Source organism: Pipistrellus hanaki (assembly GCF_964339955.1).
Source record: "Pipistrellus hanaki genome assembly, chromosome: 1".
In the NCBI taxonomy this organism is placed as follows: domain Eukaryota; kingdom Metazoa; phylum Chordata; class Mammalia; order Chiroptera; family Vespertilionidae; genus Pipistrellus; species Pipistrellus hanaki.
In genome coordinates this window covers 62322459-62337408 of record NC_140503.1, presented here as the reverse complement: position 1 = coordinate 62337408, position 14950 = coordinate 62322459, and the positions used below count along the sequence as shown (strand labels likewise).

The 14950-nt window shown below is 48.0% G+C and overlaps 1 protein-coding gene across 1 annotated transcript; it reads right to left on the bottom strand.

The window, feature by feature from the left end:
* Positions 1 to 5017: 5017 nt before the first annotated feature.
* On the bottom strand, positions 5018 to 7117 carry RHOV (ras homolog family member V). Its single transcript, XM_084871407.1, has 3 exons — positions 6812 to 7117; positions 6571 to 6629; positions 5018 to 6358 (listed from the first exon to the last, which is right to left on the bottom strand). The coding sequence occupies exons 1-3, from the start codon at positions 7017 to 7019 to the stop codon at positions 5915 to 5917; spliced, it is 711 nt and encodes a 236-aa protein (XP_084727533.1). The 5' UTR covers positions 7020 to 7117; the 3' UTR covers positions 5018 to 5914.
* Between the last annotated feature and the right edge of the window lie 7833 nt (positions 7118 to 14950).

The following is a 14950-nucleotide window of genomic DNA, read 5'->3' as shown; positions in this document are numbered from 1 at the left end:
CACACTTATAGACATAAATACACAGACCTGCATGAATATGGAGTTATTTAGAGTTTTGCATAAAGACAATACACACTTTAAATACACAAGAGCAAAAACAGGGACACAGAAAAATGCACATGGACACAGATATATAAATGTCATCATTTAGTACTTGTGCTGATTGGACACCTGCAGTCTGCTAGTAATGCTTCCATAGAAAGAGCCTCTCCCCACCAAGGCGCACATACATGACACCAAGATCCCTCAAGAGAAACTTGGGCCCAGCTGGTGTGGCTCAGTGGTTGAGTGTCCACCCAAGAACCAAGAGGCTGCGGTTCAATTCCCAATCAAGGCACATGCCCAGGTTACAGTAGATCAATGTTTCTATCTGTTCCTCTCTCTTCCTCTCTCTCTAAAAGCAATGAGAACTTTTTTTTAAAGAGTAACTTGGGATTGTATTGGGGCTCAGTTTCTAAGTCAAAGACAATAATGTCTTTTCTGTAGGTGGTCACCAACCAATGATAGAAAAAATAATCAGCCAAAACCGGTTTGGCTCAATGGATAGAGCGTCGACTTAGGGTTCGATTCCGGTGAAGGGCATATACCTTGGTTGTGGGCATATCCCCAGTAGGGGGTGTGCAAGAGGCAGCTGATCGATGACTCTCTCTCATTGATGTTTCTAACTCTCTATCTCTCTCCCTTCCTCTCTGTACAAAATCTAATATATATATATATATATAAATAATCAACTATTGATGTAGTCTTATTTATAATAGGGGGGAAAAAAAGTTAAAGAGCCCAAATGCCCCCCAAATGGGGATCTAGTTGAAGAAGTTATTTATAGTCAGGGTGAAATAGTAAGCAAACAGAATCTATGGTTACAGCCTCAGAATTTATAATTACATGAAAATTACTGTTAAATTTTTAAATAAAGAAAAGAAAAAATACAAAATTGTACATGTAACATGTCACAAAAATGCTTCTAAAATATGCATATAGCCCTGGCTGGTGTTTCTCAGTGGTTAGAACATCGGCCTGGACACTGAAAGGTCCTGGGTTCGATTCCTGGTGAAGGGCACAAACCTGGGCTGCAGGTTCCATGGCCAACCCTGGTTGGGATGAGTGTGGGAAACAACCAATTGATGTGTCTTGGGTGAGGATTAATAAAACAACAACAAAAAAATTTTCAATATGCATACAAGGAAAGACTGGAAGAAAGTTTATCAAAATGTAATTATTGCCAAAATCGGTTTGGCTCAGTGGATAGAGCATTGACCTGCGGACTGAAAGGTCCCAGGTTCGATTCCGGTCAAGGGCATGTACCTTGGTTGCAGGCACATCCCCAGTAGGAGGTGTGCAGAAGGCAACTGATCAATGTTTCTCTCTCATCGATGTTTCTAACTCTCTATTCCTCTCTCTTCCTCTCTAAAAAATCAAAAAAATATATATATTTTAAAAAATATGTAATTATCTTGCCAGGCCAATTTTGCTCAGTGATTGAGTGTCCACCCTTGAACCAAGAGGTCACTAGTTCGATTCCAGGTCAGAGCACATGCCCAGGATGCAGGGTTGATCCCAGTAGAAAGCCTGCAGGAGGCAGCCAATCGATGATATTTCTCTCATTGAAGTTTCTAACTCTTTTTTTTTTTTTTTAAATATACTTTATTGATTTTTCACAGAGAGGAAGAGAGAGATAGAGAATTAGAAACATAGATGAGAGAGAATCATCGATCAGCTGCCTCTTGCACACCCCCTACTGGGGATGTGCCCGAAACCAAGGTACATGCCCTTGACTGGAATCGAACCCGGGACCTTTCAGTTCGCAGGCCGACGCTCTATCCACTGAGCCAAACCGGTCCTGGCTGAAGTTTCTAACTCTTTATCCCTCTCCCTTCCTCTCTCTCTAAAAATCAAATAAAAACATATTAAAGCCCTAGCTGGTTTGGTTCAGTGGATAGAGCATCGGCCTGTGGACAGAAGGGTCCCAGGTTCAATTCTAGTCAAGGGCACATGCCCCAGTTGCTGGCTCAATCCCCAGTGCAGGAGGCAGTCAATCAATGATTCCCTCTCATCATTGATGTTTCTATCTCTCCCTCTCCCTTCCTCTCTGAAATCAATAAAAAAATATATTTTAAAAAACATATGAAAAAATTTTACCTTTGAGAGTTCACACTATGTAAATTTTTAATCTTCTAATTCTTTGAATTTTCCAATTTTTTCTGAGTATTTATATGAAAAAACTAAACACATTTTTAAAATCCACTAAGGGGTGGTTACACAGACATTAAACATTTTTTTTTTTGAATATATTTTATTGATTTTGTACAGAGAGGAAGGGAGAGAGATAGAGAGTTAGAAACATCGATGAGAGAGAGTCATCGATCAGCTGCCTCTTGCACACCCCCTACTGGGGATATGCCCGCAACCAAGGTACATGCCCTTGACCCGAATCGAACCCGGGACCCTTCAGTCCCCAAGCCGACGCTCTTTCCATTGAGCTAAACCGGTCTCGGCCAGACATTAAACATTTTAAATTGATAAGCACATATGTACAAATGTATATGTAAAAAAACGAATTTTATCCAGTTAATCTAAGCAAAAGAAGGAGAGATAGAGAAAGAAATAAAAACAGTACCAGAAAAGTAGAGAGAGCCCTGGCCAAGTAGCTCAGTTGGTTAGATTGTTGTTCTGATACACCAAGGTTGCAGGTTTGATTCCCAGTCAGGGCACATACAAGAATCAACCAATGAATGCATAATAAGTGGAACAACAAATTGATGTCTCTCTGTCTCTCTCTTCCTCTCTCTCTAAAGTTAAAAAAAAAAAAAAAAAAAAAAAAAAAAAAAAAAAAAGGTAGAGAGAGACTGTGTTGTAGAGAGACAGAAGCAGGGTTTGGGACCAGAGGTGACACACAGGCCTTTCTGGCAAAGCCATGCTCTTAGGCCTGTCCCAGGCTTCAGTGACACAAACCCGGAGCTGAACTGGTTGGCTTCTTATCTTAAGCTCTTAAAGCCCAGCAGCAAAAACTGCTTGAGCCCAAGATCCCATGAGAGCACAGAGGCATGAGTGGGACTTTCTCTCAGTGTAGCTGGGGAGATACAACTTGAGTGCATGACCAAGTTCAGTGTCTTCGATGTGCTGAGGGAGCAGTGTGGCCACTGCTACAGTAAGACACATTTCCTGGAGAAGGCAGTGTTGGAAGATGGTTAGAGGAGAAACAGGCCATGAGTAGGGGACACTTTCCAAACTATAGGATTTGGCAAAAGCAAAGACTTGGAGTCAGAATTCCAGAAATAACTGGGAATCAGGAAGTGGGGATCACTGAGACAGGCTGGCCTAGTCCAGGTTGGGTCAGATTTAAGCAGGCCTTGAACGCTGAAATGAGAAGCTGGGAGTTCATTGCAGGCACTAAGAGCTGGTAACAGTCTTGAGGCAGAGGTGCCAGAGGGAAGGCAGTAGTGTTGGAGGGACATAGGGGTGAGGCTGATGGAGGTTCTGACCCGGCTCGGCGACCCAGCAGGAGAGGACACAGTGATGTGGAGGCTGGTACCATCAGAGACAGAGGGAAAGATTGGGGGGGAGAGGGGCGCAGGGCAGAGGTCATCTGATCACACTTCCTCTCCCAGTCCTTGGTACATCGAAGGACCCTTGGAGCAGTTAAAAAAAACCTCTAATTCAGAGTCCTGAGTCTTTCATTTTGCAAATAAGGAAACTGAGGCACAGAGAAGGGAAAAGATTTGCCTAAGGTCATGGTTGATGTCAGACCCTATCTTGAAGCCAGGTCTCTGCCCCAGCAGGGGCTGTGTCAGGCCGGGCTGAGGTAACAGAAGGCTGTGCAGCTGGAGTGTGAGACTCCCTCAGGACCTGGCAGCCGTGGGCAGCTCAGCTCCACGGGAAGGGCAAGGGCACAGAGGGAGGGGAGTAGCTGGGGCTCTGGGGGACGGGCCCTGGTGGGGCAGGAGCCGGACCGTCTTGGCTAAAACTAATCTTGGGGATTATCTGAGGTTTCACTTGGCTGGGCTTTCCGTCCCTCAGCCATTCTCTTCTTCACACACACACACACACACACACACACACACACACAGCTGGAACTTCCTACAGAGGGAACTGGACCGAGACAGGGTGAGCGCTCACCTGGCCCAGCAGTTGCTTAACAGGTGTCTGCGGTGTGCCTTAGAAATCCCTCTCCGCAGGAGCAACGCTTACCCATGTACCTGACTAGAGTGTGCAAAGTGCTCCTACAGCCACGTGGTGATATCAGTGAGACATTACCGTTTCCTCTGGCCTCACTTCCCTTGCGGGTGAGATAAAGTGCTCTTCCCGCACCCCCTGCCAAGGCGCCCTTTAACGTTCCTTCCGGCTCCGATTTCAGGGAATGTTCTCTGGATTCCTGCTCCTCTCAGGGTCCTCACAAAATGAACCCTCACTCCCACGGGATTTCTGAGCCCAAATTGCTATTTAAATGATTGACAATTGGTCCTGTGACTAGGTCCTCACATGAGCTTTGAGTGCCAATCAACCCAAGCCCAAGAAGTGTGGCCGCTTGCTGACGTTCAGGCTGCATGGGATTCTTTCGTGCTCAGGCTCTGAAACAGAGCCCCCGCCCGGGGCCCGGGGCCCTGAGGACTGTTAGAAGGACCTGAGAAGGAGGGTTAGAGGGCTCAGGATTGCCCCAGAACTCAGCACTGAGCAAGGTGCTCAGGGAAGGAGGGGGAGAGGGAGGGGCACCGCCCGCCCAGTGAGGTCATGGGAAAGCAGCTCTGGCGCTGACACCTGGGGAAACCCGTTTCCAGGCTGCTTCCCACGCTACCTCTCCTGGGAACCAGCTAAGCCCCAAGCGGGGAGCCCCAAACCTGCCCCCCCCCCCCAGTCCCGTTCCCATCACACTGTCCCATCTAGCCCAGGCCCCACCTTTCAATCTAGCCTCAGTCCTCTGGTACCCAACCAGTCTCTGTCCTCACCACTGGGCCTTGAGGGGGGCTGTGGGAGAGCCATGGGTTCATCATTTCAAGAAATGACACAGAGCCAGCAGCTTCAGAAACGTAAACCTTTATTTGCAGTCCGCATGGCCCTACCTTCTAGGCTGCGACCTTGGAGAAAAAGGTGATCCCCGGCCCCTTCTTCCTTCAGATTCTGGTTTGTAGCTTCTCCCCCCTCCTCTGCTGGGCCTGGTCTCTCTCACTTCCTGCCCCACGCCTGGCCCAGCCAGTTTGGGCAGTGCTAGGGAGCCCTGAGACCCAGTTCTTCCCAGGGACCAGCCCCGCCCGCCCTGGCCTTGGGGGTTGAGGGCAGCCCCGGTATCAGTCTTACTCCTCAGCTGCTCCACTTCTCTGCTCTGCTCTCCCTCCTTCCAGGCCCGGCTCTCTCATCCACCTGCCTTCTCCTTCCAGAACTCCAGTCTCAAGGCTCCAGAAGCCTCATTTCCCGCTCCCTCTTGACCTCTCACTGATTTCTACCTCACACAGTCCATCCCAAACTTTCCGAAGAGGGCTGGGTGACACCTCCCCGCTCTCCAAGATGCCCAGCTACTCCCTGGGCTCTCCCTCACCCCCGTGCCAAGGAGGAGGTGGGGACCACCACAGGGGCTCCTGATTCAGCCAGCGTGACCTGAGGGCCCACGACAAGAAGCTGGGAATTGGATCCCAAACTGCCTGGAGGTGGCCGACACTGATAGGACCATCCCGTGAAAACCAAAGTGCTGGGATCTCTCTGTAAGCCTGGAACCACAGAAATCCACCTTACAGCCTTCCTTCTGCCAGGCCCGAGGCTCCACCCGGCATGAGTGGGCAGTTCGAGGCCCCCGTCCCCAGAGAGTTCAGAAGGGAACAGAGTCTCCCGGGGTAGCCTGGCCCCGCCAGTAGCCCCTACCCCCGGCTCCAGGTGTCCGTGTCCGTGGCTTTGTGTCCATTGCTCCCCCCTCCGCCGCAGCTGTTCACACAAAGCAGAAGAACTTCTTCCAGCGGCAGCGGGAGAGGGTGCGCACGCCCTTGGCGTTCAGTTTCTTCTCCAGCCGGGCCTTGTGCTCGATAGCGCTGAGAATGGCAGAGTCGAACACCTCCTTCAAGTTCTTCTGGGTCAAGGCGGAGCACTCGAGGTAGCAGCAGGCCCGGATCTTCTCAGCCAGCCCCTGAGCCTGGGGCTGGGGCACGGGGCCCTCGCGGCCGCCCTGGTCCAGCTGGATTAGGACATTGACATCGTCCCTGAGGTCGGCCTGGGTGCCCACCAGCAGCACCGGCGCCTGCGGGTTGTGGGTGCGGATCTCGGGCAGCCATTTCTCCGTGATGTTTTGGAAGGAGCTGGGCTGCACCACGCTGAAGCAGGCCAGGAAGACGTCGGTGTCCGGGTAGCAGAGGGAGCGCAGGCGGTCAAAGTCTTCCTGGGGTGGGAAGGCCAGGCCGCTCATGAGTGGGATTGTTTATTCCCCACCGCAGGGAGCGGGAACCGCTTCCCACATGGGGTTGGAAACCCGGGGAGACTCTGGGAGCCGGGGAGGGGCGCAAGGCCTCCTCCAGGCCTGATGCCACTGGGGCCTCCCAGCCTCCGGACCGCCTCCCCCCAAGGCCGGCAGCGGCCACCCCAGCCTCTCACCTGTCCCGCCGTGTCCCAGAGCTCGATGCGCACCGGCGCCCCGTCCACCAGGACTTGCACTGCAGGGGGGGGGGGGGGGAAAGAGGGGACGGGGGGAGTCGGTGAGGGCGGCGTCGGGGCCACCAGGCCTCACAGCGCCACCTCCGGCCCCCTCGCCTCCTGTGAGGGGCTTCCCGCCGCCCCGCCCCCGCCCCCCGGTGCTCAGTGTAAGGTTTGAGGCCCCCGGCGGCGGGGAACCTACCGGAGAAGGTGTCCAGCGCCGTGGGGCGGTAGCACGCGGGGTACCCATTGCAGGTGTAGCTGACGATGAGGCTGCTCTTGCCCACCGCGCCGTCGCCCACCAGCACGCACTTGATGCCCAGCTCCGTGGTCGCGCTGCCCCGCCGCGGGGGAGGGGTCGGGGCCCGCAGTGGGGACGACTCGGCCTCGCTCAGCTCCCGCGGGGGCATGGCCCGCTGCGGGGACGGCCGGGCGCCAGGCTCCGTGCGCCGGGAGAAGCCGGGTCCGCCGCCGCCGCCGCTGCCGCCGCCTCCGACTGGGTCCGCCGAGGCTCGGCGCGCCGCCGGCCGCTAACAGCCCTTATACGAGGGCCCGCCCACCTCATCTGCATATCCATGGGGCGGCCCCGCCCACCGCCGGGCCTCCTCCGCCCCGCCCCCTGCGGGCGCCGCGCCGGGTGTCAGGCCGGCGGAGAAAGGATGCTCGCTCGGAGAATCGCCCAGGTGCGAGGACAAAGAATCGCCAAAAGGAGGCAGATGGAGGTGCTTTTCCAGAGAAAGACATGGAGGATGTGTCTTTAGGAAGAGGAAGCAAGTTGCGGAGCATCAAGGGCAGCTAGTTCAAATGAAACTTATTCAAATTAAAACAAACCTGACATATGGTTGTACGGGTATACAAAGTCTGGATAATAATTTTATCAATTAAAGAATTATTTTTAAAAATATATGGACGAGCCGAAACCGGTTTGGCTCAGTGGATAGAGCGTCCGCCTGTGGACTGAAGGGTCCCGGGTTAGATTCCGGTCAAGGGCATGTGCCTTGGTTGCGGGCACATCCCCAGTAGGGAGTGTGCAGGAGGCAGCTGATCGATGTTTCTAACTCTCTATCCCTCTCCCTTATTTTAACCATTAAAATGGTAGGATCCCCACTATCCACTTCTATTTCCCCATGTCTACATCCTATTTCTCCTGTGTCCAAACATCTGGGGATGCTAATAACCCTTAATTATAGTCCCAAAGACTTCTCAGCCACAACCACTCATGTTTATTCACCTAGTGAGTGAAAAAGGCCCCAAGCTGTTGTCTTGCCATTGTGTCCCACAGAAGGTCTGGAAAACTGTTCTTTTCACTGTCCTGGAAAGGGAGGAAAGAATGGGGACTTTCACACCAGGAGACCTGTCACAGTATTCCTAGTTCTTCGGCTCATTTGCTGTGTGACTTCCTGAGAAATCACTTAACCCTTAAGTGCGTTTATTTCTGAAAGCCCTTCTGGTGCTTGCAATCTGTGATTTGGAGAATGTAGACAAGTTGACCCAGCCTACACACACACACACACACACACACACACACACACACTGTTCTTTACAGTGCTCTTGTCCTTTTACCCAAGTTTTTAAAAATATACATATTTTTATTGGTTTCAGAGAGGAAGGGAGAGGGAGAGAGAGATAGAAACATCAATGGTGAGAGAGAATCATTGATCGGCTGCCTCCTGCATGTCCCACACTGGGGGTTGGAACCCACAGCCTGGGTGGGCATGTGCCACAACTAGAAATCAGATTGTGACCTCCTGGTTCATAGGTCGACACTCAACCACTGAGCCACTCGGGCCAGGCTTACCCAAGTTTTAATAATAGTTTAATTGCAGCTGTAAATGTAAGAGTAATCCTGTTTAATACTTTTTGTAGGCAGGAGGAGTATATATGATACACAAATGGGGGGAGGTGTCAGCTGGGCCTGGGTAAAAGCTTTGACTTGGCCGAGACAGGCCATTCTTCTCTACCCCACTGGGCGGGGACACTCTGACCTTGGTCCCTCTGTGGGAGCTGGTTTAGGGACAGTCTTGTCAGCAAGAGGGGGAGGGAGGAGACAACCTGGGAGCTGGTGAGTCACCTATTTCTCAGTTAGGACTTGCACTTCTAGCTGCTTCTGCTGGGAAAATACCCTCCTAAGGTGGGTTGAGTCTCACGGCCCACCTGTCAGATCACTTTCCAGCCACACTGACTGCACATTTGCTACGATTTAAACTTGCCCGACATTCTCCTTGGGGAAATGATTAATTTTAGGACTCGGTCAGGAAATACACCAGATGGATCCTGTAGCATTTTATAGTAGCAGAAGGAAGTATAAGCAAATAAAAGAAGAGGAAGATGGAGATATGAGAAATGGACACAGGAGCCAACTGAAAGAGCTTCCAAAGGCCAAATCTGGAACAATGTGAGCAGCAAAATACAGAATTATTGAACCACAGCCTAAAGGATAAAATAAATATCCATAGGTCTAGTCTGACATAAATAAATGATCAAGCCCACAAATAAAAGGGGGATAATAGGCAGATTTCCCATGGAGAACGCAAATAATGTATGTACACAGTCCGCCCTCACGGGGGAGCATAAACCCCTACTGTGCATAGAGACTTCCTGGGGGAGGGGCAGATGGGTAACTTTACAGGGGAGAATCCTTAACATTCTTTCAACCAGGTGATGAAAATTAAGATCCAGTTAACAGTATGTCCCCTGGATATGATGTGGTGCAATGGCGTTCTTACCTCTGGTCTTCCCCACAGGATCATCAATCTAACAAGAAAAACATCAGAAGAAAAATGAAGAAAGAAAAGCATCAGAAAAGTTCCACTTGAGAGATATTTTACAAAATCTCTGCCCAGTACAGTACTCTTCAAAATTATCAAGGAGGTAATGGGGGAATAAGGACACATATGTAATAACTTAATAAAGAAATTAAAAAAAAAAAAGAGGCAAACTGGCTATTGAAAAAAAAACAAACTGTCAAGGTCACCTGGCTCTTGTGGCTCAGCAGTTGAGTGTCAACCCAGGAACCAAGAGGTCACTGTTCATTTCCCAGTCTCTCTCTCCCTCCTCTCTGAAATAAATAAAACTATATTAATAAAAATAAAAATCAATAAAGGAAAAAAATAGACAGTCAAGGTAATCCAAAACAAGGAAAATCTGAAAATCTGTCATAGTCAAGAGGAGCCTAAGGAGGCATGATAAAATGTAATGTCTGCTGCCTGGGTTCCTGGAACAGAAAAAGGACAAGGAATTCTGAATAAAATCTGAACTTTAGTGAACAATAATGTATCAGTGCTGGTTCATTAACTGTGACAAATGTCCCATAGTAATGTAAGATGTTCATAATGGGGAACCTGGGTGCGACGTATATGGGAACCCTCTTATTATCGTCTCAATTTTTCTATAAATCTAAACTGTTCTAAAACAAAGTTTATTAAATAACAACAAAAGAAAACAAAAAAACTAAAACGTGTCCCTGACATTGATGTTTCTCACACACACACACACACACACACACATGCACCCGGTCTCACTTCCTTTCTCTATAAAAGTCAATACAAATATATTGAGAATTTTTTAAAAACCTACAGGAGTCCCTATCAGCCACAGATAGAGGGTAGGGTCTCTGCCTGGCCTGGTACCAGTTAGAGTAACTCCCTGGATAGGATAAACAGTCACTGAAAGTGATTCTTAAAAGAATTTTCAAAGACATGGAAAAATGTTAAAAGATAATGTTAAGTAATGCAGAATCTTGAGCCCAAGTATTTTTAAAAAGTGAACACTTAGAATAAAAGAGATTCCAGTATGAAGGATATATACCAAATGTGAGTCATTACCACTAGCTGAGAAGCGTGTTTTGCCTGACAAAGAATGAGCATGAAGCATGCTAGCTATTAGTACTATGCTGCTTATCAGCATTTTCTCCTTTTTCTGAGATGAACATACTACTTTAAAAAAAAAAAAAAAAGTTACTGAAGTTTAAAATATATGTTTATTGTATATTTAGAGAAAAAGAAAAAAAATGCACTGACATGTCAACAATGATTCCCTCTGGCAGAATTATGAGTAGTTTGTTCTCATTCATCCATTCTGTGAGATTTTTCACGGACACACTGAACAAAACACAGTGCAAAGTGCTGAGCACACAGTGAACAAAACAGGGTTCATCTGTTCCCCAACTTTGCTCTGCCTGACATTAACCCCCTTTCTCTGAACTCATTGTTTCACAAATCCTAAAAACGTCCCTTGTTTCTTAGGTGCACATCTCGCACTTTAATCCTATCTAATAAAGAGGGAATATGCTAATTGACCCTCATGCTATTGCAAATATGGCGGCACTCACAGTCAATAAGGAGGAACTATGCTAATTGACTGTCACACCCTCAAAGATGGTGGTGCCCACAGCCAGAAGATGATGGCACCCAGTCCTCTCAGCCTCACTCGGGTGGCAGGCACTCAGCATGGCTGGTCCCACCAACCAGGTGGGTCCAGCTGCTCTGTGCGCCTGTCTCCATAGTTCCCCAGTCCCTTAAGCCCCCCAGCTGCCAGGGTAACCAGGGCTGGCCGAGGCTTGCACTGCAGGCAGTGGCAGCAGCAAAAGTGTGATGGCGCGTTGCCTTCTCGTGATTGCTGGGCCGCCTCCCCCCTCTAAGAGCTCCCAGACTGTGAGAGGGGGCAGGCTGGGCTCAGGGAGCCCCCTCCCCTCCAGTGCATGGATTTTCATGCCCTGGGCCTCTAGTTAGACTATAAGCAGCTAGAGGACAGGGAAGGTCTTATACCACTCTGAGCTCTTACTGCCTCAGCCCAGTAGCATCTCACTGTAGGAGCTTACTAACTACTTATGGAATGAATTAATATATCAATGGTGAAGCATGGTTTGCAAAATGACAAGAAGACTAATTGGTGGGTTGCCCCACCTTTCCGGATGCCACAAGTACTTGTCCAAATGGCCAAATGCTAGGCCAAACCAAATCCCTACTGGCTTCTCCCCAGAGACTGGCTTCTCCCCAGAGACTGGCTCCAGGGGTCCAAAGCCTCCTCTTAAACAGAAGCTGGAGCCTGACAGTGCTGAGGTCCATTCAAGTCTCTGGAGTTAGCCCTAGAGCATTGATGATAATCATGGTCACGATGGTCATCAACAAATTTACGAAAAGAAGACTGAATAAACAAGTATTCAATTAATACCCACATCACGCCAAATTCTCTTCTTGGCATCGCTTACATAAATTTACATTATACATAGTTATATCAGGGATCAATTATTTAGCACCTGACATGGCCTCAGAAATATGCTAGTCCTGCCCTGGCTGGTATGGCTCAGTTGGTTGGGTGCCCTCCTATGCACCAGAAGGTTTTGGGTTTGATTTCCATCAAGGCATATGACCTGGGTGTGGGTCCTATCCCCAGTGTCGGTTGTAGACAGGAGGCAGCCTATCAATGTTTTGCTCTCATATCAATGTTTCTCTCTCTCTCTTTCTCCCTCTCCAAAATCAATAAAAACATTTAAAAAAAAACTTGAAAAATATTTTTTAAAAAGATGCTAGTCTTGTGCTAGAGCAGCTTTTTGGAGGAACTCTGGTGGTATGCTTGGCATTAACACTTTACATTAACCCTTTAGTGGTGGGATCCTCTGGAGGATGGCAGGGAGGGGCACTCAGGGAAGCGGGTATTTTAACCTCTGGTGCCCATACTGGCATGAACCTGCTGCACTGCAGCAGTCTGGCTGGATTTGGAATGAGTATGAGTCGAGCAAAGAAGGCTTGGGAACAACCTGAAGAAACAGCAGGAATCAGGCACAGAGGGGAAAGAGAGAGTAGAGAGACTGTGGTCCAGTTTGGAACTAAAAGTAGCTCAGCCTGGCTGATGTAGGGACTTGTGAGAATGAGCTGGAAAGAGGCAGGAGCCTGGTCCAGGTCACACCACAGCTCCTCTCACTGGGGAGCAGCTCCGCCTGGGGTGACCAGGAAAAGGTGTCCCAGGGAACAGAACTTTGAGTGCTCACACCAGGAGGGTCGGTCCCCCTAAGCAGGTCTCTTGTTGCCCCTGTTAATAGTTATAGCCTGTTCTTACAGCGCTTGAAACTGGAAACAGAGCAGGATTTTCCAAACCATCATGCAATCAGCTTTCACTAGTTTTATATGAAAGAACTTACAGAAAAGGTATAGCTTTGGTTCATATTTAAGTTTATATAAAGCTACTATCCGAATCCAATTCATTTCCCCTCCTTTATCTCCAATGACAGCTTTGCCAATAAGAGACACGTTAGCTTGGTGCTTCAGAGCACGGGCTCTGGGGCAAAGCATGTGGATCGGTATCCTGCTGGTGTCACTGGCTGTTCTCTTCTCTGCTCGTCTGTCAGACAGGACTGGAGAAGCCCTCACCTTGTAGAATGTTGTGGAATCAGAAAAGCCGCACAGAGAGTGCTCTGCGAGGGCGCGCTGTTATTGTACTATAATTGTCTTCCTCCCGGTCAGGCACATTTGCTCAGGTGCCGTCAAGGCCCTGCCCGGGAATGAACAACACCTGTTGGCCAGGTCAGGTAAGGTTCAGGATTTTGTTTTCTGTGATCCAGATAGGGAGCACAAAAAGAAAGTAGTGTTTATTCGGGTCATCATTCTACCATACTAGTAACATTACTGCCATCCCTATTTCATAGATGAGGGCACCGAGTCTTCATAGAGGTCAAGAGACTCGCCCGAGGTCTCACCAGCAAGAGAGAGCCAGATCTCGGAGCCAAGGTCCAATAACACCCTCTCTTTGTCCCTCCCTTAAGAATTACAAGCTACAAAGTGGATTATCTATTGTTTTGTTATCTTTTGCCTTATATACACTCATTGCCATTCAGACATTTGGTCAGAGATTTTCTTTTTAATATATTTTTATTGATTTCAGAGAGGAAGGAAGAGAGAGAGAGAGAGAGAGAGAGAGAGAGAGAGAGAGAGAGAGAGGAACATTAATGATGAGAGAATCACTGATGGGTTGCCTCCTGTACGCCCTCTATGGGGATGGAGCCCACAACCCAGGCATATGACCTTGACTGAATCAAACCTGGGACCCTTCAGTATGCAGCTCTATCCACTGAGCCAAACCAGCTAGAGTGGTCAGAGATCTTTCCTAAATTTTGTGTTGTCATCAGCTTTAGAAATCATTTTCACACAGGATGCACCCATTTTAACTGTATAGTTCAATGAATTTCAACTAGTATGTCCACCTATGTTATCACCACCCCCACAATCAAGATACAAAACATTTCCATCTCCCTTAAAATGTTCCTTCTTGCTCCTTTCCAGTCAATCCTCCACCCCACGCAGGTCCTGGGCAACACTGATCAGCTTTCTGTCACTATAGCTTAATTTTTGCCTGTTTTAGAACTTCAAATAAATAAAATCATGCTCTCAGTAATCTCGTGTATGGTTTCTTGTGCTCAGCATGTTTTTAAGATCCATTCATGTTGTGTGTAAGCTTAATTTGTTCTTTTTTATTGCTGAATAGTATTCCATTGTATTGATATATCACTATTTATTTATTCTCTCTTTTTTGGAAGAAATATTGATTTTTGGAGAGAGAGATACATCAAATTTTTTTGTTTGTTTCACTTATTAATGTGTTTATTGGTTGATTCTTGTATGGGCTCTGACCAGAGGTCAAATCCACAACCTTGGCATATAGGATGGCGCTCTAATCAGCTAAACTCCTGGGCCAGGGATATTTGTATGTTCTCTCAGTGATGGACATTTGAGTTTTTTCCAGTGTGGGGCTATTAAGAATAAAGTTGTGCCCTAACCAGTTTGGCTCAGTGGATAGAGCGTCGGCCTGCAGACTCAAGGGTCCCAGGTTTGATTCTGGTCAAGGGCATGTACCTTGGTTGCGGGCACATCCCCAGTAAGGGGTATGCAGGAGGCAGCTGATTGATGTTTCTCTCTCATCAATGTTTCTAACTCTCTCTCCCTCTCCCTTCCTCTCTGTAAAAAAAAAGTCAATAAAATGTATTTTTTAAAAAAGAATAAAGTTGCTCTGAGCATTCATATACAAATCTTGATATGGACATATGTTTCCTTTCTCTTGGGTAAATACCCACAAATGGAATTGCTGCATCATAAAGTAAGTGCATGGAAGTGGCTGTTAGTGGCTGTACCATCTTACATTCCCACCAGCAATAGGTCCCAGATGCTCCACAGCCTCACACCCTTGGGGTTGGTTGGTCTTTTTAAACAGTTTGGATTTTATTGTTGTTGTTGCTATTGCTTTTTTTTTTTTTTTTTTTTTTTTTTGCTATTGCTTTTAAATCCAAAAAAATCTCATTAATTTTAAAAGTTTAAAACAGTTTCTGCAAGAGGCCATTGTGTGGGAAAGC